General features: G+C 41.2%; 2 protein-coding genes across 3 annotated transcripts; both read right to left on the reverse strand.

Annotated features, from left to right (window-relative positions):
• Positions 1-15,254, reverse strand: sin3b (SIN3 transcription regulator family member B). 2 transcript variants are annotated; one of them, XM_070908343.1, is made up of 21 exons: positions 15,144-15,254; positions 13,840-13,946; positions 13,261-13,414; positions 10,993-11,358; positions 10,548-10,703; positions 9,863-9,991; positions 9,594-9,683; positions 9,314-9,432; positions 8,691-8,904; positions 8,259-8,375; positions 7,840-8,078; positions 7,115-7,298; positions 5,368-5,706; positions 5,058-5,160; positions 4,725-4,997; positions 3,589-3,758; positions 3,316-3,489; positions 2,737-2,829; positions 2,529-2,623; positions 1,474-1,672; positions 1-1,324 (listed from the first exon to the last, which is right to left on the reverse strand). In XM_070908343.1, the coding sequence occupies exons 1-21, from the start codon at positions 15,252-15,254 to the stop codon at positions 1,088-1,090; spliced, it is 3,669 nt and encodes a 1,222-aa protein (XP_070764444.1). In that variant the 3' UTR covers positions 1-1,087. The 2 variants fall into 2 exon arrangements, with proteins under 2 accessions (XP_070764444.1, XP_070764443.1); XM_070908342.1 differs by having other exon boundaries at positions 4,725-5,706.
• Positions 15,255-16,067: 813 nt separating this feature from the next.
• haus5 (HAUS augmin-like complex, subunit 5) lies at positions 16,068-23,343 on the reverse strand. The gene is made up of 19 exons (XM_070908344.1): positions 23,246-23,343; positions 23,096-23,158; positions 22,868-22,900; positions 22,301-22,325; positions 22,013-22,145; positions 21,734-21,893; positions 21,529-21,625; positions 20,767-20,858; positions 20,617-20,671; positions 20,393-20,520; positions 20,207-20,288; positions 19,929-20,083; positions 19,491-19,653; positions 19,240-19,320; positions 18,981-19,126; positions 18,520-18,616; positions 17,554-17,692; positions 17,230-17,362; positions 16,068-16,322 (listed from the first exon to the last, which is right to left on the reverse strand). Exons 1-19 carry the CDS (start codon positions 23,341-23,343, stop codon positions 16,220-16,222), a joined length of 1,983 nt encoding a protein of 660 aa, XP_070764445.1. The 3' UTR covers positions 16,068-16,219.
• Positions 23,344-24,048: the final 705 nt, after the last annotated feature.

The raw sequence follows: 24,048 nt of genomic DNA on the forward strand, positions 1-24,048 counted from the left end.
TTAACACTGATATTTTGCTTTATTTTCAATGTCAGTATGCCAAAAAAAAGAGACAATACAAAGTAAACATTTAGTATCATGAATATGATACATAATTTGACTGCTTCATCCATATTAAACCAATTAATTTTTAGGACTCCTTGTCGCCCTGGTGATATCTTGTTTAGCTACAACACAAAAAAGGGAAAAAATACAAAAAAACAAAATGCAAACATCAAGAGTTGGCTGACAGCAAACACTGTAAAGAACCACGTGATCTTAAGATGTATCAATCAACTAGTGTAGATGCATATATAAAAATACAGGATCCCCATTGTATATATGCACATACAGTAATATGAATTACTAGAGTTGTAGAGCCTGTACTGGGCATACAAACAGACAAAATGAAGAGAGCAGGATACACATACATACACACGTTTACCATAATCTCTCCATATAAACACGCATAAACCAACCAACCGACCAACCAACAAACAGAAGGCTCTCTGGCTTTAGAAGCTAAAAACTACACTTGACTTAAAAAAGAAAAAAAAGAAAAAAGGAAACAGACATTCACATTTCTGAAACAAATTTCATGATCTCATAACTTCTCACCTGATCAACCGTCTCTGTCCATCAGTCTTATCAACTTTTAGTGCCACCAGAGAAGCTAGAATGATGATGATGTTGTTGTTGTTGTTGTTGTCGTTGTTGTTGATGATTATGATGATGATGATGAGCTCCCGTTTGTGCCGTCGTCGTCCAACTCGCAAGTTCACTCTCATTGATTACTTCACTGTCTGTGTTGGTCCTGTTTCTCCACGTCATCGCTCCTCTCACTCATTCACTGACTCGCTGGTGTGAACAGTCCAGAGTCTGCACTGTGTTTCTGCCAGTTTCTTCATCAGTGAGAGAAAGTGAATGAATGAACATGTTGTGGAGGACGGTGGAGAAGTGGGACTGCAGCTGTTTGTCTGTGTTTAGTGTATGAATGTCCTGTACGTCCATGCATTTACCTGTGTGTGTGTGTGTGTGTGTGTGTGTGTGTGTGTGTGTGTGTGTGCGTGCGTGCGTGCGTGCTGAATGTCCATCTCTCTGTGGGCCTCTATGGTGAGGCTGGGGCTTTGCTACCGCTGTAATGAACTTGGTATCTGTTCACCGTTTGCCCCTTCACCTCAGTCGACAGGCAGGTCGTCTTGCAGGGGATCATGTCCTCTTCCTCCTCGCCCATTAGCCAGTTCTGCACCGAGCGCTCAGCCGAGGCCGCGACGTGATTGGCCAGCCAGCCCTGGTGCCACTTGTCAAAGCGCTCGTGCTGGCTCGCTGCCACTCTGTGCTGCGACTGCGGAGGAAGAGGAAAAACTGTCAGGACTTAACAAGCGGAAAATGGCACCCACTGTCACCCAGATTCTCCTCGTCACAAACTCTTACAACACACCACAGCTGATGACTGAGACTGATGACTGAAACTAAACGCCGACTCCAGCCTACCTTCCTGGTCTTGACCAGCGCTCCTCTGCGGTACATGTAATCCTCAGAGTTCATGACAAACACCATCTTGTGAGTGTTTAGTTTAAATCGACAGTCCAGACTCCCGGCGTTCTCCACGCCCAGCTGGCGGTGCCACTCTCTCCGGCAGCGCATCGCCTCCACCTGCCGCACCTGCCAGCGACGGAAACGCCGCAGGTTCCTACAAGCACAGACACATTTTCTTAAATGCTGATTACAATATTTGTGTGACATATTTTGAACAAATCAAATATGTTATCTGAGACGACAGGGGATCTGAAACAGTAAGATCACACTAAAATCAGACTTTCCTTTTCCAGACTTAATCCAATTCTAGAAATTTAACAAGATTTTTCCTGGCTCAAAATGAGGCAAAAGTTGGCAACTAAAACAAGACAATAACTTATTTTTTTCAGTATAGTGTTTACAATGTTGCTGTCAAATCTAATGTAACGTCACACATCAGCACAATATTTTACCCTCTATTGCGTGTAGTTTTTGTTGACTGTTGACAGTTTTTGTCAGAAATATGCTGATTCCACTCTATGGTCTTTTTGGTGGTAATCATCAAGTTACGTTCTGTCTAGTGCACACTGGGAAGACAGGTGCATGCTGGCAGTGGTGGAAGAAGTATTCAGATCTTTCACTTAAGCGAAACTAGTAATAACACAATGTAAATGTAAATACACAAGTAAACTACCTCAAAACTGTACTGAAGCACAATACTTGAGTAAATGTATTTAGTTACATTTCACCACTGCATGCTGGTAGTAAAATTAAATCATGAATTCCTGCAAACTGTCAGCACTAAGTTCACTGAATGCAACATTTTAGTCACGCGAACAGTTTTCAATAAACTTAGTGCAGACTGTGCAGAAATTCAGACTCTCTTTTGATACTGTACTAAAAAAGGTGTGAGGTAAAGCAGTTAGAGTTGCATGAATACAGTGATCATAACCTGATCTGGATGTATTATTTGTACAAGATGGGTGGCTGCAAGATGTACATATGCACAGCTCAAAGAAATAATGTTTTACCTGGGCAGAAACACAGGTTTGAAGAAGTAGCCCTCAGCTTGAGAACACAGACTGGACTCTGTTCCTACAAACTGCTCCATGTAGCTCGACAGGCACTGAGGGAGAAGACAGTGAAGACATTTATAACTGTTCAGAAAGATCCATTAAGGTTAATACATGTTTAACGATATCTTATTATTTTTAAGTGTTTGTACATGTGTCTGTTTACCTGTACGTCTAACGGATCATCAGCCTGGGCCTCCTCAGTGTCCAGCAGCTCAATGGTCATCGTCACATGACCCTTATTTTGGATAAACATCACCTGATGACAAAGAATGCAAACAAACATAAGTAAATCAACTCAAATTGACTCACTGTTGTATGAATATGAACTGGTTTTATTCAGCTGCAGAGATCTAAATAAGAGAAAGGAGCTGCCAGTTATAACAGCTGGTCCAATTATATGTAAGTGAATTTAAAGAGACTGTGTTCATCCCGCTGTATATAAGCAGCAACACTTCCATGTCCAGATTAAGCCTAGTCGTAACATAGAAGGTAAAACTGCAAATAACTTCACCTCAGATAAAATAACAGCCCTCTCTGATCATTATCTCTAAAAACACCATTATAAAAAGAAGTGCTTTGCTGTTCTTGGTACATTAGGTGCTGTGAGAATTGTTTACTATCCTCTAAAATTACAAGTGAAGTGATAGAACAAGTGTAAGCAGCATATTTCCACTGCAGGGACAATAGAGGTTGATGACAGAAAACAGTTTCACTGCCTTCACCAGGACTTCTTTGTGCTCACCTTGAAGCAGTTCTCCTCAGCCATAACCCTCTCAGATTTCCACTGGTAGCTGGTCTCCCAGGCCGCTCTCACACACTGCGAGGACAGGTTTCCCCCCGCCGCCCCCCTCTTCCTCTCAGCCAGGTAAAGATCAACCACCTGCAGACACACCTCGTCGCTCACTAGGTGCTGCAGCTGAAGCCAAAGAAAGAAAGAAAGTGAGGATAAGAACATGACACAGTCAAATGTTGCACTTTGATCTGATACGAGCGCTCAGTGTGACGGTAAACTTACCTGCCGAATGATATTGTGGATGACCTTGTCGATGGTGAAGCCGATGTAGGCGTGGATGGTGAACATCTCTCTCAGTGTGTCTTCATACTGTGTGGAGTCCAGGTTTCCATCCAGCAGGCTGCGCACCATATCCAGGAAGGCCGGGTAGTACTCCTCCAATTCCACCTCACCTGTGGAAGCAGAGCGATGTCACGTCTGTCACAACAGCATGTCGTCATGATATAAGCAGATGAGTGTCAGTGACGGGAAGGCTTTTTCAAACTTTTCAAGATAAAATACCAAATATTTGATGGTTCCAGGTTCCTGGATGTGAGAAACATTCAATGACATCACCTTGGGCTCAACGATATTGTGAAGGCATTTTTCACTGTTTTATGATGTTTTATAGACCACATGATTAATTGAGAAGATAATCGGCAGATATATATCGATAATGGAAATAATCACAAGTTGCAGTTCACTTGCTTGGAAGGCTTTGTGTTAAGTATTATAAAATAGCTCAAGTGGCTGTTTATGACAGCTGCTTTACCTGGAGCTCAGTGAGTGACAAAGAATTGATCTTTTTTACAGCAAATCAATTTTTAAAAAGGCCTCGATACTAACCTTGCAAATCTCCTCAGGACACCAAAACAGATAATGCGCTACACCTCAATTAAGAGAAAGTACCATGCAATACTACACTAAGCATATAACCAGATTCAGCCCAATAAAAACCACCTCAACAGTAATTCTCTTCTCTTTTCTTCAACACCACACTGTTTCAAAGGCTGGTGAGGCAAACTAAAGAATCAGTCAACACGTGGAATATTTTTCACTTTATCATGTAGTATGAATATAACACTGAAACCTGGCATCATTTAGGTGAACTGAAATAAGAGACAGTTTGATTTAAATGCACTCTCTGATTCTGTTCTCATTAACAATAACTAATTAACTAATCTTCCTGATGAGGTAATAAGTATATTACAGCTCTTGATCATAGTTCAAGGATCTAAAACAAAACAGCCTCCTACACTGAGCTTCTCTGTCCATGTTGAGTCAGACGTGACTTGAGACAACTAAGACTAAATACTTTAAAATCGGCCCATTTGCAGAAGGATTTGCAGAAGCAACCAGTTACCGGTAGCTGAACTTACTGGGCTGTTTGAGGCGGAGCTCCATGGCAAGGTCACATGCTTTCTCTCTCCTTCCCTCCGCCATCAGCAGCCTCTCCCTGCTCTGCTCAGCTCGGTGCTCAAGCAGCTGTCGCTCTGCCTGACGGTAAACCCGCAGCAGCCGCGAGCACAGGGTCTGGTGCAGCCGCAGGAAGAAATACCAGTTGTTGTTGACGAAGAAAAGGTTGTAGACGCCGTCCAGCTCCTTCTGGTGCTCTGCTTCAGGGTCGCGCAGGTCCACCTTCTCTCCAGTTGCACTTGAACCCATCTCCATAGGCGTAGACCCAGGGGTTGACGTGGCAGTCCCTCCGGGCTGGCTCATGCTACTGGAGGTGGTGGAGGCCTCTGTGTCTGCAGGTTGGGATGGGCTGCAGCGCCTCCGCCTGGACTCCCCGTTGAGCTGCTGCTGGGGTTGGGACTGGGCCTGGGACTGTGATGGGGCAGGTTGGGGTAGAGACTGACTACCTGTGGCTGCTGCTGCTGCTCCTAATGCACTATTAGAAATACCATTCCCTCCTCCTCCTGCTCCTCCTCCTGCTCCTCCTCCTCCTGCTCCTCCTGCTGCTGCTGCTGCTGCTGCTGCTGCTCCTGCTGCTGCTCCTGCTGCTGCTGCTGCTGCTGCCGCCGCCGCTCCACCTCCTAGTCCTCCTCTCTCTACTCTGTCTCCCCCCTCCTCGGGCTCAGCCTCCTCATCTGTCCAATCTTCAGTGTCACTGAGCTCGCCACGGCGGGTGAAATACAGGTCAGGGACAAAGTGCTGGATGATGCGCTTGATGTGGTCCTTATCGTCTTTGTGGATGGTGGGCTGGCGTTTCACGTGGTAGATGATGAGCGAGGCCGCGTCCTCCAGGATCTGTTTGTCCTCGTAGGTAAACACCATGTGAGGCTCGCTAGTTGAGGCCGAACCAGAGCCGTTACGGCCCTGCTGGCCTACGCCGCCCTCTTCCGTGCTCTGCTCCTGACGCTGAGGCACACAGAAAAACACAGAGATTAATGATGCACTGTGTACAATCATGGGTGTTAATAGGTTTCATTGATCTTAGAGAAATCAATCTACCTATATTAAATCTAAGGGGAAAATATGATCAGGTTTTCCTCTCACAGCAGCACTACACAAAGGACCAGTGGTGGAATGACACTCAGCGCATTTATTCATGTACAATTTTGCGGTACTTGTACTTAGTATTTCCATTTTATGCTACTTTATATGTCTACTCTTCCACAATTCATAGGCAAATATTGTACTTTTCACTTCATTTATTTGATAACTTTCCTACTTTGTGGATTCAAATTATTAATACAAAATATAAATCAACTAATAAATTGTGATACAGCGTTATAGGTTAAGCTAACCATCAGTGTATAAAGTAATTCAAATTACCCCTACCTTTACAAGCTGCAGCATTAAAGCGATGTACACTACAATGCATCACTAATTATAATCCAGTAATATAATGTATATGATTCTGAAATGGGACAATCTGTAGTACTTGTACTTTTGGTACTTTAAGTATATTTTGATGCTAATTACTTTGTACTTTTAAGTAAGATTTTGAATGCAGAACTTATACTTGTAACAGAGTATTTTTACACTGCAGTATTGCTATTTATACTCAAGTAAAACATTGGAATACTTCTTCCACCACTGCAAAGGATGAAAAGAAAAACAACATACAAGGAAATGACAAAACAACATCAACTCAAGGTCCATTTACTTGCTTGCTTGTTCTGGAGCTTTCGACCATATCACACGATCCTCGTCAGCAGATCGAGTATAACCATCAACTGTGGATAATCAAACTTTCTGTGCTATTTCTATTCTGATCGATTCTTGTGATTGAGTCTCAGGTTGAGATTGTTTTGTTGTCAGCTGCTGTTTCCAAAGTCAAGAATGAACTCTTTAGATCAACGTTTAAGTCAACGTTGATGAGATTACATGTCAAATGAACGAACTAAATCTGTTAATGCAGACCGTGTGATAAAGGCCCCGGAGGTGAGATTCTTTCCAACATCAAGAATGAACTGTCAAACTCCAGAAAATGAGAAACTAATTTGTGTAAATGAATACTATCAACTCACCCAATCATCAAAACGTCAATTCTTTTAAATGTTTCTTTTGCTTGGTTGGCTCTGTGTTTGTGTAAAATGTGACAGGATCATGTTCCAAATTAAATAAGGGTGCTCAGTTGGTCATTAAACTGTTTAAAATAGAATTAACTTTATTATGTCTTATTGTGTCCAAGCTCCAGTGTGGCTCTACACAAACTGGACCAAAACATACACAAAAATGTAATTTGACACTCCACAGCTAATTATCTTTTCACATTATGAAATTGTAGTGTTTGGATGTAGGACAGGAAGAAAGTTCTTACCTCATCATAGACGCTCTCGATCTCGTTGAGAAGACTCTTCGATCGCAAGGCCTTCATGTCATTCTGCTTGAAGTTGACTCCTTGGTGGTCGAGGGACTTCAGGTAAGCCTTCTCGTACTGCTCCCTCCAAATCTTATTGAAGCCCTGCTGGGCCTCTCTCCACTCCTCCTCCTTGGCTTTCAACCTGTAGAGGAAGACACGCCTTCAGTGTAGATACTTCACAAACACAGCCACGTATATAAATATGTTACGTTAACATGTCCGTCAGTGAAATTGCGCATGAACGTGGCAGTTTGACTAAATTAATTCTTTATGTAGAAGCCTGCCTTGTGTAAAACACACATTTCCAAGTGCCTTCGTACAATACACTGAACACACAACACAGCTGCTGCTCGTATGGTTCACCTTGTTGGCAGGACGTACCAAAGATTGCTGCCTGTTGATACAAGGATCTTACTCATACTGTCAGCAAATCATCATCTCCATCATACTGTCATTTGGCTAAACCTCCCTGCTATTGATGTAAATTAAATGAGCCGTCTAACTGCACGCATCAATCTACTTTCCATATTCACAATGTTGATATACAAGAAAATTAGAGCATTCTATCAATATGTCTAATTTACCATAATAGTAATGCATGTACATCAAGGTTATAATCACAAGAATTCAGCCACTGAAGTTCTTCCATGTGAAGAAATGTGAAATAAAAAGGCAGTCCTGACCTCTTCAGCACCACAGGCACAGCGGTAGCAGGACTCCTCTTCAGTCCCTCAATGATCTCAGGGGCTTTGTCACCATAGATACGATACACAGCACGGCGCTGGATGACCTCAGAGGTGCCACCCAGGCAGTCGTCTAATCTGAATCGGTCCTGGTCCTCAGGCGAAAGACGAGAGAGCTTCTTCTGGACGCTCTCTAGCACCCTGATGGTGGCCAGGTTTGTCTCCAGAACCACATCCAGCTATAAGTAGAGAGTTACAGACACAGAGCTTTTAGTAGGCAGCCATAAACTACAGTGTAGTGCCAACTGCTTCTGTGTTAAAGCTTGTCATCTCCTCTTTTACAAGAGCAGGGAAAGAAAGATAAAAAAGTTGAGTATGTTGTGATGATTATAAAAGCGTCCTTGTCAGGATGTACGTGCCTCAAATCTTTCATCCTCGCAGCGATGCAGCTGTTCCTCATAAGGAGTTTTCTTCGAGCTGACAAAGGTGGAGTCCTCTGACCAGGAGGGGAATGACACCCAGGTGTCGTTCAACACCTACACACATACAGACACAAATGTAAAATAACGAACAGGACATAGGACAATATTTCCTATTGACACTATTCTATCATTTTAGAGACACTGCCAGAATGTAAACATGGATGTTAATGCATGTTTCAAACTTCAAACAAGAAAAATCTGCTTTGCAAATGTTTTATGAGGAAGACAATCCATTCAACAGACTTCAAGGATAGACACAATGAGTCTTGATGTAAACAGAAAATTTGTTTGCAAGAAAACTCCACAGGGCACCTTTAAGTGACGCACTGATCTAGTGACAACTCTATAACAAAATGAAAATGGGTGTACCTCCTTGCATAGGGCGGTGCGCCCACTGCATTTAGGCTGCTGGTAGGTCTTGGGCAGTGCTCTGTAGCTGGACCCCAGGCGCTTGCAGGAGGCATAATCCACTTCCCTGCCCCCTCCCCCCTCCATGTAGCGATCCGACAGCCCTGACACAGCATGAGAGAGCTCTTTGTCCCCCAGAAATGACTTGAACTGTGTGTACAGTTCGGGAAACTTCCTGGAGGGAGAGATGGATGAAATCATGAATGACAGATAAATCAGGAGGAGAACAGCTGATCAAAAACCATCAGAATAATAATAAATGTTAGTTTTATTTCTTTTAGCAAAGTTAGGTTCATAATTGATAAGATCATATGACCATTACATATGGGACATATATCAGTACTGTTTCCATATACCTTTAAACATTTTGCAATGGCCTTGAAAGCCTTTTATAAATGTCAACATTTTTAACAGTTGTCTGCTGTAATACCAGAGTGCCTCTTCCACAAGACGAGACATTACCGTCTACACCTTCTGTCAGCTCCCTGCAGCTACTGTAGCCATTCATTGGTGCATCCATTTCTCTGATTTCATCCAGCCATTTCACACATTTGTTCAGTTCAATCATCTTTCCATCCACTCACCCCAGGAAAGGAGTGACCAGCTGTAGCAGCTCCGCTCCAGAAACTACTTCCTGGTTAAACAAGGCGATGCAGCGCAGGAAGTTCTCGTACACTTCCTGGCTTTTAAAGAGGCGACGAACCTGAATGATGTGGGTTGACAGGGTAATTCAGAACAATTACATCATCCATAAGTCATTAAAAACACATAATAAAGACAGCAATAGAGAAATGAGGGATAAAGAAACAAAAAAGTATGAACTAAGAAAGGAAATCATTACTGAATTGGAAAATGATGCCTCACCTTGTCAAAGAAGGAGAATTCTCTTAAGACTCCATGTTTGCCGACTGAAGCAAAGGACTGATCTTTGGTACAGGAATACTTCATCTTTTTCTAAATAAAAAATAAATCAATGCTTAATGTTTTTTACATCTAAACGTTAGTCATTAAAGAGCTTTTGAATTGTTGCTTTAGCAACAATACAAAGAGAAGTTGAACCTTTAAGAGATCAAGGACATGTATACATGCATTGGTGCATTGCCTGAGGCAGTTACTCTAAATTGAGACTTTACCTTGAGCAGTGGGGACATGTGCTGCAGTAGGATGGGCCGGGGCCTCTTCTTGTTCTGTTTGGTTATCGTGTCCTCTTCCTCCGGCCTTTTCAGCTGCTCTTTCCCCCCAGTCAGTGAGCTCCCTGTGAACTACAGGAGAGGAATCACACAGAAGTGTCACAAATAGTGAAAAGTACCCATCACAACCAAAGCCAAAATTGACATGGCTTGTTTTGTGTAACCAACAATCCAAAAGCCAAAAATCTTTAATTTACTTTAATAGAAGACTAAAAAAAACATAGCAAATATTCACATTTGAGAAGCAAAAACCAAAAAAATACTTAAACTTAATATAAATAGACATAAATAGACAATTAATATTCTGATGATCGACTAATCTACTAAATCTTTTCAGCTTTACTTTGGACTTGCACTTTAAATTACTGTATTCAAAGAATATTGAGTAAAAAGCACTTATTTTGCAATACATTGACTATTAAGAATATACGAGATTGAGATTTCTGAACATGGAAATAAAAAATGTCATTAGCGTTTCAGTTGTGATGTGTGGTTCAAAAAACACTGTCAAGAAGAAGGAATTACAACAGAGACAGGCCACTTATTGTTTGTGTAACAACCTTTAGGATGTTTAATGTATTTTTAAATTTAAATATTATTTATCTCTGTCTACTGCTGCTTCACTGACCAATGATCTCTTGGCATCCGGTAAGAATTGTCCAAATTCAGCCAGCAGGTCTTCTTGCCCCTTGAAAAGACTAGCAACTTTAGAAAACACCTCATCTTCTGTCATCCCACTGCTGCCTCGGCTGCCTCGACTCTCCTTCACCTCCAGCTGCTCCTTCTGAGGGGTGGAAGGGGGAAAATTGTGAGAAACCAAACTTAATTTAAAAAAAGTAGAGCCAAGTGGGCCTGGGTACACATGGTCAATAGTCTTGGTGCAAGAGACACAAACACCATCACTGTCCTCCAAGGAACAGACTGCTGCAGAGATTTCGTACTGGACAGTAACACTTCAAATATGACCTGTAGTTACTTGTTGTTGTATTCTTATTTAAAATACAATGAAGCCATTTAGATATAATATAAAACTAAAAAGCAACTTAAATCGCCACATTTTATTTCTATAGTACCTGATACGTGTGAAGAATCTCTAGAAAGGCTCTGTAGATCTCTGGGTGGTCCAGGAAACGGTTTTTGATCTTGTTTACGTAGCTGATGGCACTGTCAAACTCTACGGGGCTCGTCTCTGAGGCAGGTGGGGATACAGACGAGGTGGTTGCCTGATTCTGGCCCTCTCTGCTGGCCAGGGGAAGAGAAAGCCTGCTGGGAGGCTCTGGAGGTCCTGCTGGGGTTGAGGAAGATAGGGACTCTGATGAGGCCGCCTTGACTTCGGTGGCCTGGGCAGGTCCAGCTTCACTTTGGGCGGCAGAGGCACTACCTGAGGTTGCCGTCATGGCAGAGGTGGTGAGGCTCTTCCCCTGCTGGCCTGGGGATACCTGGACAGGTGAAAGATGTCAGGAAGAAGTGGATGATTAGAGGTGCAACTATTGAAGCAAACTGTTGTTTACCTCCCTTAAGATTTGGAGGAAAATATTTGCCAGTAAAAGCCAGCCCAGATGGTGGTTAAAATTTGGCAGTAAGAAATGTTAATGCTAAAAATTTCACTTGAACCCTACAGGTCTGTGTCCAAAACCACTCCCTCGTTCACAGCCCCCTACATAACAGACTCTACAATGAGCAATAAATTGTGATTTCTGACACTTGCAATTCACCATGATGTTGCGTCATCATCGACAGAAGTCCCACATCGGTAATTTACGCATCTCTCCTAAAACCCTACACTACCACTCAGTCATATTCTTGGAGGTGGAACAGGATGGAAATGAAGAAACACTACAACTCTCAGTGACCAAAACAAACCGTTATGAATGGTATGTTTTCTCATCTATGAAATGTGGCGCATTGCATTGTGGAATTGTTAGCAGAAGGTAGTGTACATGTCATGGACACTATTTTTAGGGCACTATATATTCACACTCAGGTTTCAGACACTCAAATAAAATGGCCGACAGTAAATAGTGCACTACATAGTAAACAGGACACAGAAAGTGTTTCCCTTAAATTTGCAATTCAGAAGCTTCAAGACATTTTTTCGCAATTTTTGAAAACATTATCTATATATTACTTAAGTAATATCACCCTCGTATTAAGTGAAATATTTACATCCATGATTACATTTCAGATGACTGCACTATTACGTCAAACAGGAGCTACAGCTTCTCCAATTCAAAAACATACATCCGACCATATTCAGTGACAAATTCTAAAATCAACGCAGCTGTCAAAAACACTCAAGTAACACTCTGCATTCGTGTGTGACACACACCTCCCCTGGTCCTCAGGTTGTCCAATAAATTTCTTTAGTCGAGCCCTCCACTTCCCAGTTTTTAGTCTGGCATGTCTAACAGTGACCAAAGAACGTTCTTTTCTGTGACTACTTTTTCCATCTTCAAAAGCACCTCAAAGTCCACCAGACTTATTGCATGTGAAACTGACAAACCTGAAACTGTCTTCTGTAAACGTATCACTTGTTTTCTGTCAGCCAAAACTGAAAACACTTATATCAAATCACAACAAATGTGAACTGAATTGAAACTGAATCTGGGCTGAAGCTAATCACGTCGAAATCAGTTTAGAATCACGGTGCACCAAAACATCACAAACTTATTCTGCATCTTTTTTATATCAAACTGTAGAAATTCTCTATCTAAATATGTATCAATTTGTCTAAGAGAGATACCCACCCACTGAAATGCATTTTCTATACACATTACATACACTCAGTTGCCAGTTTATTAGGTACACCTAGCTAAAACTAATGCAGTCTAATACAACAGTCCTGCAATACATCCTACCTGCATTAGGTTACAATGTTTACAAAGATTTTGTTGAAACTGTTTTAAATAAGTGTTGAATCAACTTTATAGTCTTTAGTTTTAGCTAAGTGTAACTTATAAACTGGTAACTGAGTGTGTGTAAACAATTCAGCATGGTATGTTTGGGATCTAAAAAAAGAATTTTAAAGTTGAAATGTTTCCCCAAACAAAGGAAAGGGCGACACTCCAGTGGTTCAAAAAGAAAAAGAAATAATCACCTCATGTCCTGATTATTTCTGTGAATTTTATAAAAACAAATCAAGTGACAAATCTGCTAGAATTAGAGCTATTTTCTGAGGTAGAGCACCCAACTGAAACCTGTTTCCTCATAAGAACTGAAAAATTCCTTGTACCTTTCAGAGTTTGTTATGATGCACATGATGAAAGTTTCCGTGGTTTGAAGATAAATAAAGCATTAGTTTTGAGAATTTACCAACTTCAGCTGTGAGGAGAGTGTCTCACCTGTGTGGAGAACGGCGATTGGAGGAAAGCCACCCCATTCTTGGGGACCTCTATCCGATACCCCGGTGGTAGGAAGGCATTGAAGCCCAAGACTAGGTCTGGGTGTCCATGGAAGAGTTGTGACACGCGGTTTATCACCCCCGGTGTGTCGATGCTATTCAAGAGAACAGGTAGACACAGCATATTAGTGGTGTGAATGACAGAAGCAAATAAAGATTAACTTCCTCTCTCATATGCGGCATGAAGACAAACAACTCCTAATCACAAAAGAGTGTTGCTACGTAGCTTAGTTTAAGAAGAAGAAACACACTTGAATCACAAACAATTTCTGTCATCCCACAATCAAATTTCAAGAGAATATAAACAGCTGAATAATTAGTAGGAGAGTAAGATGCTATCTGCAATTTCTTCCTTATTGATAACTGCTTTAAAAATGTGTGGTTGATCCCTGGGTATTTCTGTTTTGCAACGTAATCAATGTCCACACACAAGCGCCGCCATTCAGTATCTCGACAGTCTGCATTAAGAATCACCATTAAAAAGATATTACTAAAACTAAGTAACTTCTTGCATGAATACCTCTGTGACTTGAACTCTTTCATGATGTCGAGAAACTTGTTGTATATGCCAGGATCATTTGCAAAACGAATCTTGACTTGGTCCAGATATGACAAGGCATCTTCAACCTAAGCAAAGAGAGAAAAAAAACATAAAATCATCAATGCAGCACAAAGCTCAGTCTCACCTGGACCTGTGGAGAAGCTTTTAGGCAAACATCCTGTTGTGCTGTTGATAAGGAGGATCTTACAGAGATGTATCGTTAAACCCAGCTCTCAAAAAGCTTGAACATGTTTAACGATGGCTTGTCTACACAGCAATGCTACATTGTGTGTATTAATAATTGTATATATTGGCAAGTACTACGATCAAATTTCATGTGGTGCCACTAACAAACCGAAATAATTTTATTGCAGAATTTCCTCAATACTATATGTGGTCATTTTTGTACACTAACTTATCTAAATAAGTAATGTTTGCTTTCTTCATTGTAAACTGAAGTGCTATATCAACAAATGCACTAGTTAGCTGTACAAGTAACCGCTAAATAAATAAATAAATGGGCGAATACAAGAAACACCAAGCTGCTTTTGTTCACTGGACCTCAGCTCTCTTTATTTACAACATCCAAGCTAAGTCAGGTTACGATAAAATACGTGTTCACACAAAGCATTGTCACAAACAGTCCACATCTGAAGAGGGTTGTTCTAGCTAACGTTAGCCAACAGCCAGCCAACTGACGATAATAACTCCACGAACACTTACAACACCTACCCACATACAAATTTATACAATACGTTTAGTCACAGTTGGTCCCTAGCCAACGGTGTCGTGTTGGCAAAAAGCAGCATGATAATATTCAAACACTGCGATAACAAAGAAATGTGTAATGAAGCTGCTAATCAACTGAAATAGCCGTTCTTGGCTAGCCCGGCTGACGTCCTCCACTTTGTTCAGGGTGGCTGAAAAAACGAACAAGGAGGAACTTCCCACAACCGAGGTTTGAGTTAACGTTTGCTCACAGTGGCTGTTATTGACATCGTAAATAAGAAACTACCGCTAACTGTGTCACTCGACTGTCACTCAGATATTCATTAATGGAATACAGCTTCCACGTCTAACCTTAAATGTCAATGTTCGGGTGTTTAGCAATGAATTACTTTTAATAGGCCAGCGAGCTAACTAACGTTAGCCAGCCGATCCTTTCACTACTCTCGACGTTAGGGGAGAAAGAGGAAAGCCTCAAATCCAATGCAATGATCCGACGAACAAAATGGTTCTGACTCTGAGGGACTTTTCCCTTGTCGTGTCCGTTGTCTTCTTACCTTCAGCTTCTGGAAGTGCTGCTGCTGCACTTGCTTTTGTGTTATAACGAAAGGCTTGTCTTGAATTTGGTTTATTTGCTTCGCGGTGCTGTGTGCCTGAATCTTCGCCATTATCCCGGCGACAGGAGGCTTGAGAGCCACTACCACAACTTGAGAGGGAAGCTTCGGTGTTACCTCCAGTTGTTGGCTAGCCGACAAACCTTCCTCTCGGTCGGGAAGCCAGCCTGCCAGCGAGCAACCCTACTTTGCCTAGCTGGACAGTCTCGGCACAGCGCAAACGGACGGAAAATCCAGCAGAGTGGAGGGTGATGACAGACAAGCTGCTACTCGCTGCGACTTTGATTAAACATCACCATCGAACTAAACAAGCTCAGGCAAGAAGCGTCGGAAAATAAGCTAAGGGACAATGGTTGCCGTTTATCGTATTTAAAATAACTATCGCCTGTCTCTTTAAATTCGGCGGCAGCGGTCTGTCTTGGCGTCCGGAAGCCAGAGTAGGAGTGAAAAAATTGTAAAAAAGAAAAAAAAAAAAAGGTGAAAAATTGAACTGCGCAGCCGCAGCGATGGGAGGAGCTGAGTTCACAAGAATCAGATTGCTCCACTCCCCCTTCACTGCTACAAAGGAACAATGTTACACCATGCAAAACGATAGCTACATAGTTCACACTGTACCCGCAACTACACGATCAACGATATACTGGGCACTGACTGTGAGACAATATCAATACTGGGCTATCGATAGATACCTACAGGTCAGTCAGTGGGCATATGAGCAAAACGCAGCACTGGTACAGTGAGTTCAATACAAGAGCAAGAGGCACTTTTCAACAACTTTATTGTATTTTTGAATGCACTTCAAGGAAGACAGGAACAAATAATAGGATTTAAAATGATTTATTAGTCACTGACTTTCACACAGTAAAATATTAAGAGGAATGAGAGTGGAAAACTTGGAAAAAGAGAACAGTGTGATTTAGTTATAGACGTGCATTTTTAACAACTATAGCATGGTCATTGTGCCACTGAAAGGTGCTGTAAAGGATCTCCTTTATATTTTTTAAACTATGAGGCGTCCACTAAGAGGCTTTGGCGGCAAGTTTCCATCTTTGCAGCCACTGTTGAAAAGTCAGACCTCCTTTACTGACCTCCGGTAGGACATGCTGGGCCGGCTTCTCCCACCTACACGTAAATGAACACACACAAGACAGAAAAAGTTAGCCAGCAATCCAGACCCTTACCTCCTGACTGAAAGTATAAATCCAAAACAATACAAATACATTCATGTTTAGAAATAATCTATATGCAATCAAAGCAGCAAAGGTTTAATCCAGAGTTTTTTGTTAACGAACAATAAAGGAAAACAACTAGGGTCCTCTTTTCATAGTTTTGGCAATAACTTCTGTCATTTATTATAACATTTAACTCAGCATAGGGCTGGGGAAAATTACTGTTTAATTAGAGTATTTTGATGTGGAAATATCTATTGTAAAAGAATTATGTAAAATAAATTATTGATGTTCAATGCAATGTACTATGTTCCACTGTTCATACATCAGACAAATTTACTCAATTTCATAGTTTATAATTACAATATTAGAGTTTAAACACAGTTATCTAAACCATTTATTTGACAAGCAAAATCAAGTTAAACAGATTACAATGTAAAACTGTGTGCACACAATAACGCAAGTTCTGTGTCAAAGATGAACCAGAAAGGAGTTCTTAGAAAACAAATGGATGTTCAGAATAGACTGTTTGAGTGATAACTTGTCACATTCACTTTCATATTCACTTTCATATTCACTCGCAGATGTGGTTTAGGTAACATGGTTAGACAGCAGACTTGTTTAAAACCTGCATGACTGCTTGTGCTGCTTGCCCTAATGCACTCCACTGTAAAGCTGTGTCAGGGGTCATCCCCAGATCTTAGCAATTAAAACAGGATTGTGGTGAAAATACATATTGGGAAAAAAAAAATCTCCTGTACAGATATTTTTGAAAGGAAACTAGACACCTCAAAAATGTTGAATGTGGTGTATCCATTGTTTTACATCAGGTTATCTACTTGTTGTGAAATGTGCCTCACCAGTAAGAGATGGCAGTTTTGACTTGGACACCATAAGAAAGGCCTTGGGCGCAACGCTGGGTGAGGCCTCTGACTCTTGGTACCAGAGCCTTAAGAAGCTTCTGATCCTCCTCCACGACTCTGGACAGCAGAGCTAAGAGACAGAGTGTAGAGAAACAGTAGTTTTGTTGTTAATAAAATTGATAAAAAGTCTTCAAACTTCTTTTTGCCAAGGAAACATAAATTCTTCGTCACATACAGTATGTGGATGAACAGCCAAATACAGCACCTTCTTACTGTGTATTTAAAGCAAAAGCCTCACTCTTGATGAGTTCCGCTGATTACCTTTTTGGTCAGATGCATGCAGTGACTCTGCTTCCTTCTGTATTTTCTGCAGAGCAGCAGAGTGAAGTTGCAGTAACTGACGGAGAAAACGCAACTCAAGCTGCTGGGAGCGCGTCTGGGAACACAACTCCTCTGGAGCCTAAAGTGTAAGAAGGAGAAAGTTTAGTTTGTGTCAAAGTAGCAAAGGAGAAGAAGTTCCATTCAATTATATATATACTTTATGAAAGTAAAAAAATACAAAAACTACACAATGAGTGTTAGGAAGTTGCGCCTCTGTGCAGTAAAACTGATATACTGTTTAATCAAAACCACGATGAGCATGTCGAGTTCAAGGAACAGTGTGAACTCTAGAAGCTGCCTACACAACTTTACTAGGAATGCATCAAGTGTCCACAGGAAAGCTTTAAGAAGAATTTCATTATAAAGAATGAATGAATGGGCAGTTAAATGCAAAATGTGTGTGTGTGTATAGTTACAATGCTAGATTCTGAGAAATTATAAAGACTTTCAGATTTCAAAGATGTGAAAAAAAGACCCACAATATTCAACATAGGGATGGACAAGCTGCTGAACAGTTACCATAACCACACACTTCATTTCAAAAGAATGGACCAGATAAAACTGAGTTCTCATATACAAGTAATAAACAATTCAATACTTTTTTAGAATATGCAGTAATATTCTTAAAATTTATATTACTGCTCTTCAATTGTATTGTATTTATCATATTGTTACCATATAAAAAAGAACAATAATTTTCTTCTGCATTACTTCATAGGTTTAGTTTAAGTATTATAGCTAATAGTTACTGAATTGCTTTTAAATTGAATCATCAACCACTGAATTATGAATCACACTGACTTAACATATAATAAGCATAAGCATATAGTGTTGCTCTGGGTAAGAAGAGAAGGAGGTAGGAGACCTCACATTTGTTAGATGGATGTATTATACACCCAGACTCACCCTGTACAGTGGGAATGCCAGGCTCTGACACAAGGTGCTGAAGATCGGGGACTGCAAACGATGGATGGACAACCACGATGCAGGGATTCTTTGCATTCTGAAACAACAGAACTATTTTGTTCACCACCTATTCAAGAGTATAATTAACAGTGCATTTTCTTGTGATGCACTCTCAGTGAACCATCATTTCAAAGTGAAATTTTTGAGTCCGCTGCTGCTGGAGCCACAGGTGAACCATCATTTCTTGACATATTTTACTGTTCTGCTTTTCTCATCCCCTCTGTGAATTTGTAATTTATCATGAAATGCAACAGAGGGAAAACAATTACGTACTTGGAAATGAAATGCTCAGTTTGGGTGTTCATTTAGGAGCCTTTTTCTGAACAAAAATGAAACTTCTCTGGTTACATACTAACCTGACCTGGGTTTACCCCCTCAGGTATCGGGCAACTTGTTCTTACCCTTCGACAGTCCTACGGTCCAGAGCAAGAAGTGAAACCGTTCCCAGCTGTCTAGCCTCCTTGGAAATGGAGTTCCTTAGACTGCTGGCTGTAGTGGTGACATCTTCAAACTGTGGCACCAGTTTGCCCTGGATGAATTCCTGTAACTGAACAACAAATGTTCAAATTAGCTTAAAGAGACCAAACCATTTGTTTCACCACGGGATGAAGCAAATCTTCTAGATAATCTCTCTACTTCAGTGTCATAGAATATACACACCTCTGTGTGCAGACGGATCAGCTCTGTCTTGGCCATGGAGTTCCCCTTAATCAGACCTCTGATCTGCTCCTGTCTGAAAACCTGTAGAGACACAACAGGACATGTTATCAATCAATAACCATAACCAAATCCTCTAGCCCACATTTTCCTCAATAATTACTGATATATTTTGAAACATGTAGAAAATGCATAATACAAGAGTGACACTGGCAAAGGGTATGAGAGGTCTCATATTGTCAATTCACTCTTACCACTAGCTCTCTGAAGTCAAGGATGCTCTGCCACTGGCTGCGGAGGTTCCTAAGGGCCTCCTGTCGGCTTCTGGCATGTTGGTCAAGTTGGATACACCGGACTCTGATATGATCCCTGGCTGCCGCCTGCATCACACACTGGAGTTCCACCTCTAGAGCCGACCTGACAGCAGCGAAGAAAAAAAGTTTTTCAATTGAGATCAAATCAAATCATTCTTTGTGTTTGAAACAGATTATTGCTAAATAAATAAATAAAGACAGAAGACCTTGCAAAGACAGACAAAATTGAGAAAAAATGTAAAAGAAAAATTTGTTGTCTGAAATTAACCAAAGTTCCTGAGACAATACACTTTTTTCATGACTTGTGGGAACCTCATCAATAAACTATACAGTGAGTTTATTGACTTACGGTCCAAGTTTATGATTTAGGCGACTTACAGTGCCAAGGTATCATTGTGGAGCTCATCTGCAACACCAGACACCTCCAGCTCAGCCTCCTTCCTGCGGGCCTGCAGCTGGTTTCGGAGCTGCTGGACTTTGGAGCGAGTCTGGGCCAGTTCCACCAAACTCTGCTCCACCTCTTTCCAAGCAGCCTGGAACAATAAACATGTGCAATTCCACAAATAAAAAAATGTTTTAATCACAACACCAGGAAACAGGTAAACATGTTTTCTTCTACTATGAACTTCTTGAATGTGTGTGTTTGTGGTCAGCACCTCTAAGAGGGTCTTAACCGGCGGCAACTCATTATCCTCTTCGGCTGACATGTCCAGTAGGTGATTGCTTTCATAGCGGAACCTGCAATTAAAATGCTAGATAAATACTCTAACTCTGGAAACCTTTTTAAGTGTTTTTATGGTCTTAAAAGAAGGAGAGAACATTATAATAATGCTGAAGTTTACCGTAGAGCTGTCACATCCCGTGTCAAATCCAGAGAGGTGAGTTTCTCTTCTAGTTCCTTCTGCTCTCTGGAAGCTAAATACTCCAACGCAGAGAGGACGTGGTTTGGAGGATAACCACCCAACAGGTTCTGATGACATGACAAACATGTTAATTCAAAGTGGAAATTAACTGTGTATACACAAGTACCAAAATATCTACTGAGATTTGATCAAAATACACCAACCTCCACAGCACTCAGCCAGTACTGAAACACAGCAGTCCTTTGTTCTCGAGTCATACTGAGAGGAAACGAAGAGGAGCGATTAATTCAAGAAAGAAGACCGTTTGTTTTAATAGTTGATTTCTCAAATACTGAATCCACTGTAGCCCTTACTGTTTGGATGCAGAGTGTGCCATTTTCAGTTCACTCTCCTGTAAAGACTGATAGAAGTGAACCCTGTCGTCACACAGCTCTCGCACTTCACGCTAACGGGCACAAAATAAAAGAAATGGGATGATTTTCTTCAGTCAGCAGCTGATGTATTACAGGCACCTGGGTCTACATTACTCAGATTTGTGTGAATAATTGCTGATCAACCACCAGCTGTAGTACTATAAAATTACTCTCATACATGGCATAACAAGGTACATAATGAAAAAACCAACAGTAAACCATTGCTGTTTCCCACCCAAGATGGAATTGTGTGTCCGAAATCACTCCCTCATTCATTTCTCCCTATATAATACTGTATATTTTACTCTAGTGAGCAGTATATTGAGAGTTCAGAAACTCTGAAATTGGCATCATTCACAGATGTAGAGTCACATAACTGCAGAACGTTGCATTGTGGGATTGTTAGCAAAAAGTAGTAGTAGTTGAAGCGTCTATATAGTGCATAAATTTCACACTCAGAATTTGGACACTCAAACAAAATGACGGAGGGTAAATATATGCACTATAATAAACAGAGTGATTTGGGACATAACCACTGTGTAACATTTTTGTCAGTTGGCCTATTCATTCTTTATTTTTGGGGTTTTCTGGCGGAAACATGTACTAATGGATAGCAGCAAAACACAGACACTGCATACATCAGATCAAGTGCACTCTAAACTCTACTTCATAAAATACAGACCATATCTAGGCAGCTCTTACCAGGACCTGTGCCTCTGCTGTGGCTTTGGAGTTGAGGTTGTCACCATCTCTGCTACTGGAAGGCTTATTATCAAACAGCACTTCAATCTCAGCTTTCCTGCAATACACAATACAGTTCTTACTTACGTACTATATGATTAGTACGGGTGTGTAAATGATCCTGCTTCATTTACTCAAACTTGTTCTGCTCAATGTTCTGTCTTACCTGGCCATTTGTTCCAGTGCCTGGCAGTGCCCACTGATCTTTTGCGTGTCATCAGAGAGCACTGTGCAGCCCAAGATGCAGCGCTGCCTGAAGGACTGTAGGAGCAGCTCTCTGCACCGGCAGTCCTCCACCTGGGCCCAGGTACGGCTGATGGACTGCTCTGTTAGTAAATAGTAGAAAACACTGGTGTGGGGGAACTGGCTTTCTGCCTTTCAACCACAGCAAGGAGTAATGTGGTCTGATCAGATATGCAGCCTTTACTGCATGTGATGGACTAACCTTGTGTAGACAACTGTTCCTCTGTTCCACTGATCTGCGAGTCCAGGTGACTGATCTCAGCTCTCAGCTGCTCGATCTTCCTCTGAAGTTCTCTCTGCTTAGCAGCCTCACTCTGGCCCTCAGCCTGCTTCAACTGAGCATACAAAAACACCAGCAAATAAAAACATTTTATTTTATCAATGGCTCTCTCTCCACATTGTGTATTATTAGTGTGATCAGAACTACATCCAGCAGGTAATTATGAAATGGAAATAAAACCACAAGGAAGGAAAACAAGTTGTAGCCTACCTCTTTGTCTTGAAGAACTTTGTACCTTGAAGATCATAATGTCAAGGAAGTTACTGGATAAATGTTAAACAGACAGTGGTCACGGTGGCTGAGGGAATTCAGTGTACACTGAGTGATACAAAGTATAGGAAGAGGGCATATTTAAAATTATTTTGGGGGTATTTCTAAGACAGTACAGTAGACATTTGATGGAGAACAGAGAGGGGGAGAGAGAGAGAGAGAGAGAGAGAGAGAGAGAGAGAGAGAGAGCAGTAATAGGGTGAAACATAAAGGTCATTTTGCAATGTTTGAACCAGGGACCAGCAGGGCTCCCCATGAAAGCATACACCATATGCTTGCATGCAATGAGAGGAGTGGCAGGGTGGTGGTAGAGAGACAGTGACAATTCATTAACAGAACATAAACACAATCACACCAAAAGCAATAACTCTTGCACAAAATACTGACTCTCTTTTGCCAGTGATCTCTCTGTGAAATTTACAAGAGCAAGTAAACGACTAAACGTACATATGAAGTTGCCATGGCTATTGTAATGTAAAAATCCTCAATCAGGGCCAGAAAGGATACCACTGGAGATTTCCGCGCATGATCCTCACGTTCCTGGGAAAACAGAGAAACAGTCAACAAGTCACTTGAGAGACCAAGCCATTTATCAGATGCCATGATGTTCTTTATTCTGACGAGACAAATATGAACTGAGTGAGTTCTCGGGTGACATACAAGAAATCAGCAGTCCTCTAACCACAGGTAAGTGATGGAGAGGTTACAGAGCAGGAAGGCAGTGTAAAGACTAACCTCTGTTGAAAAACGTGTTGGATGACATATTTCCATATTGACTTCCCTGTCCCAACGCAGAGCCTAGTAAACAAAAGATCACCACTACGTTAGTTCAACACAAAGTAAGCCTTAATTGTGATGTGAACGTATAGATAAGCTGGTACCTACGTTTTACAATAGCTGTCATTTGGCAGGCTTTCCGGGAGCAGATTGAACTCCTCTGTCGCCCAGCGTTTCAACTCCTGCACAAGATTTCGGTCCGCCATCCCGACAGACAGCAGAAAGTAAACAACTTGTAGCGAGCTAGTTAGCAACACCAACAGGCTTGCTAACGTTACTATTCTGTCAGCTAGCGTAGTTTGCTCGAGTCGTTGACTGCATTTGGCTAACTATTAGTCCTTGAACTTACTCTGCTCTTGTGGAAGATGTGTATGTACGTTAACACACGTAAGTTAACTAGCTAATGGATTTTCTTTTTTATCTGAAATACTCAAACTTCCAACTTCCCGCTCGTTCACAGTACTTCCGGTCAGCATATCCGTTGAGGCAGCGCCGCCGCTGGTTGTCGTCGGTTGTTGCCATGGTCACGGTCACAGTATTATGGATGAGTTTTTATTAATTTATTAATTAAATGCCACGTAATAAAAATAAATGGACTGACCCCACTCTTAACTTTGGACCGCTTGAAACTGGCACCACAAAAAAACAAGGTTGTGAAAATGTACACTTTTGCACTAATGTATGGGTGTAATGTACATATACATTATGCACTAGTTGATTCAATTCTATTAATTGTTTTTTTTTTCAACTTAAATAAGTAAATAAATGACCACAGATTCAACAGTCAATGAAACTAGGACATTGAATTAAATGGTAAAATAAACAAAATTCAAGCATGATTAATGTAATGTAAAGCAAAGCCTCCACTCAGATGGAAAATCTTGCCGACAATCCAACTTATTTTACTTACT

Source organism: Enoplosus armatus, chromosome 7 (assembly GCF_043641665.1).
Source record: "Enoplosus armatus isolate fEnoArm2 chromosome 7, fEnoArm2.hap1, whole genome shotgun sequence".
NCBI lineage: Eukaryota > Metazoa > Chordata > Actinopteri > Centrarchiformes > Enoplosidae > Enoplosus > Enoplosus armatus.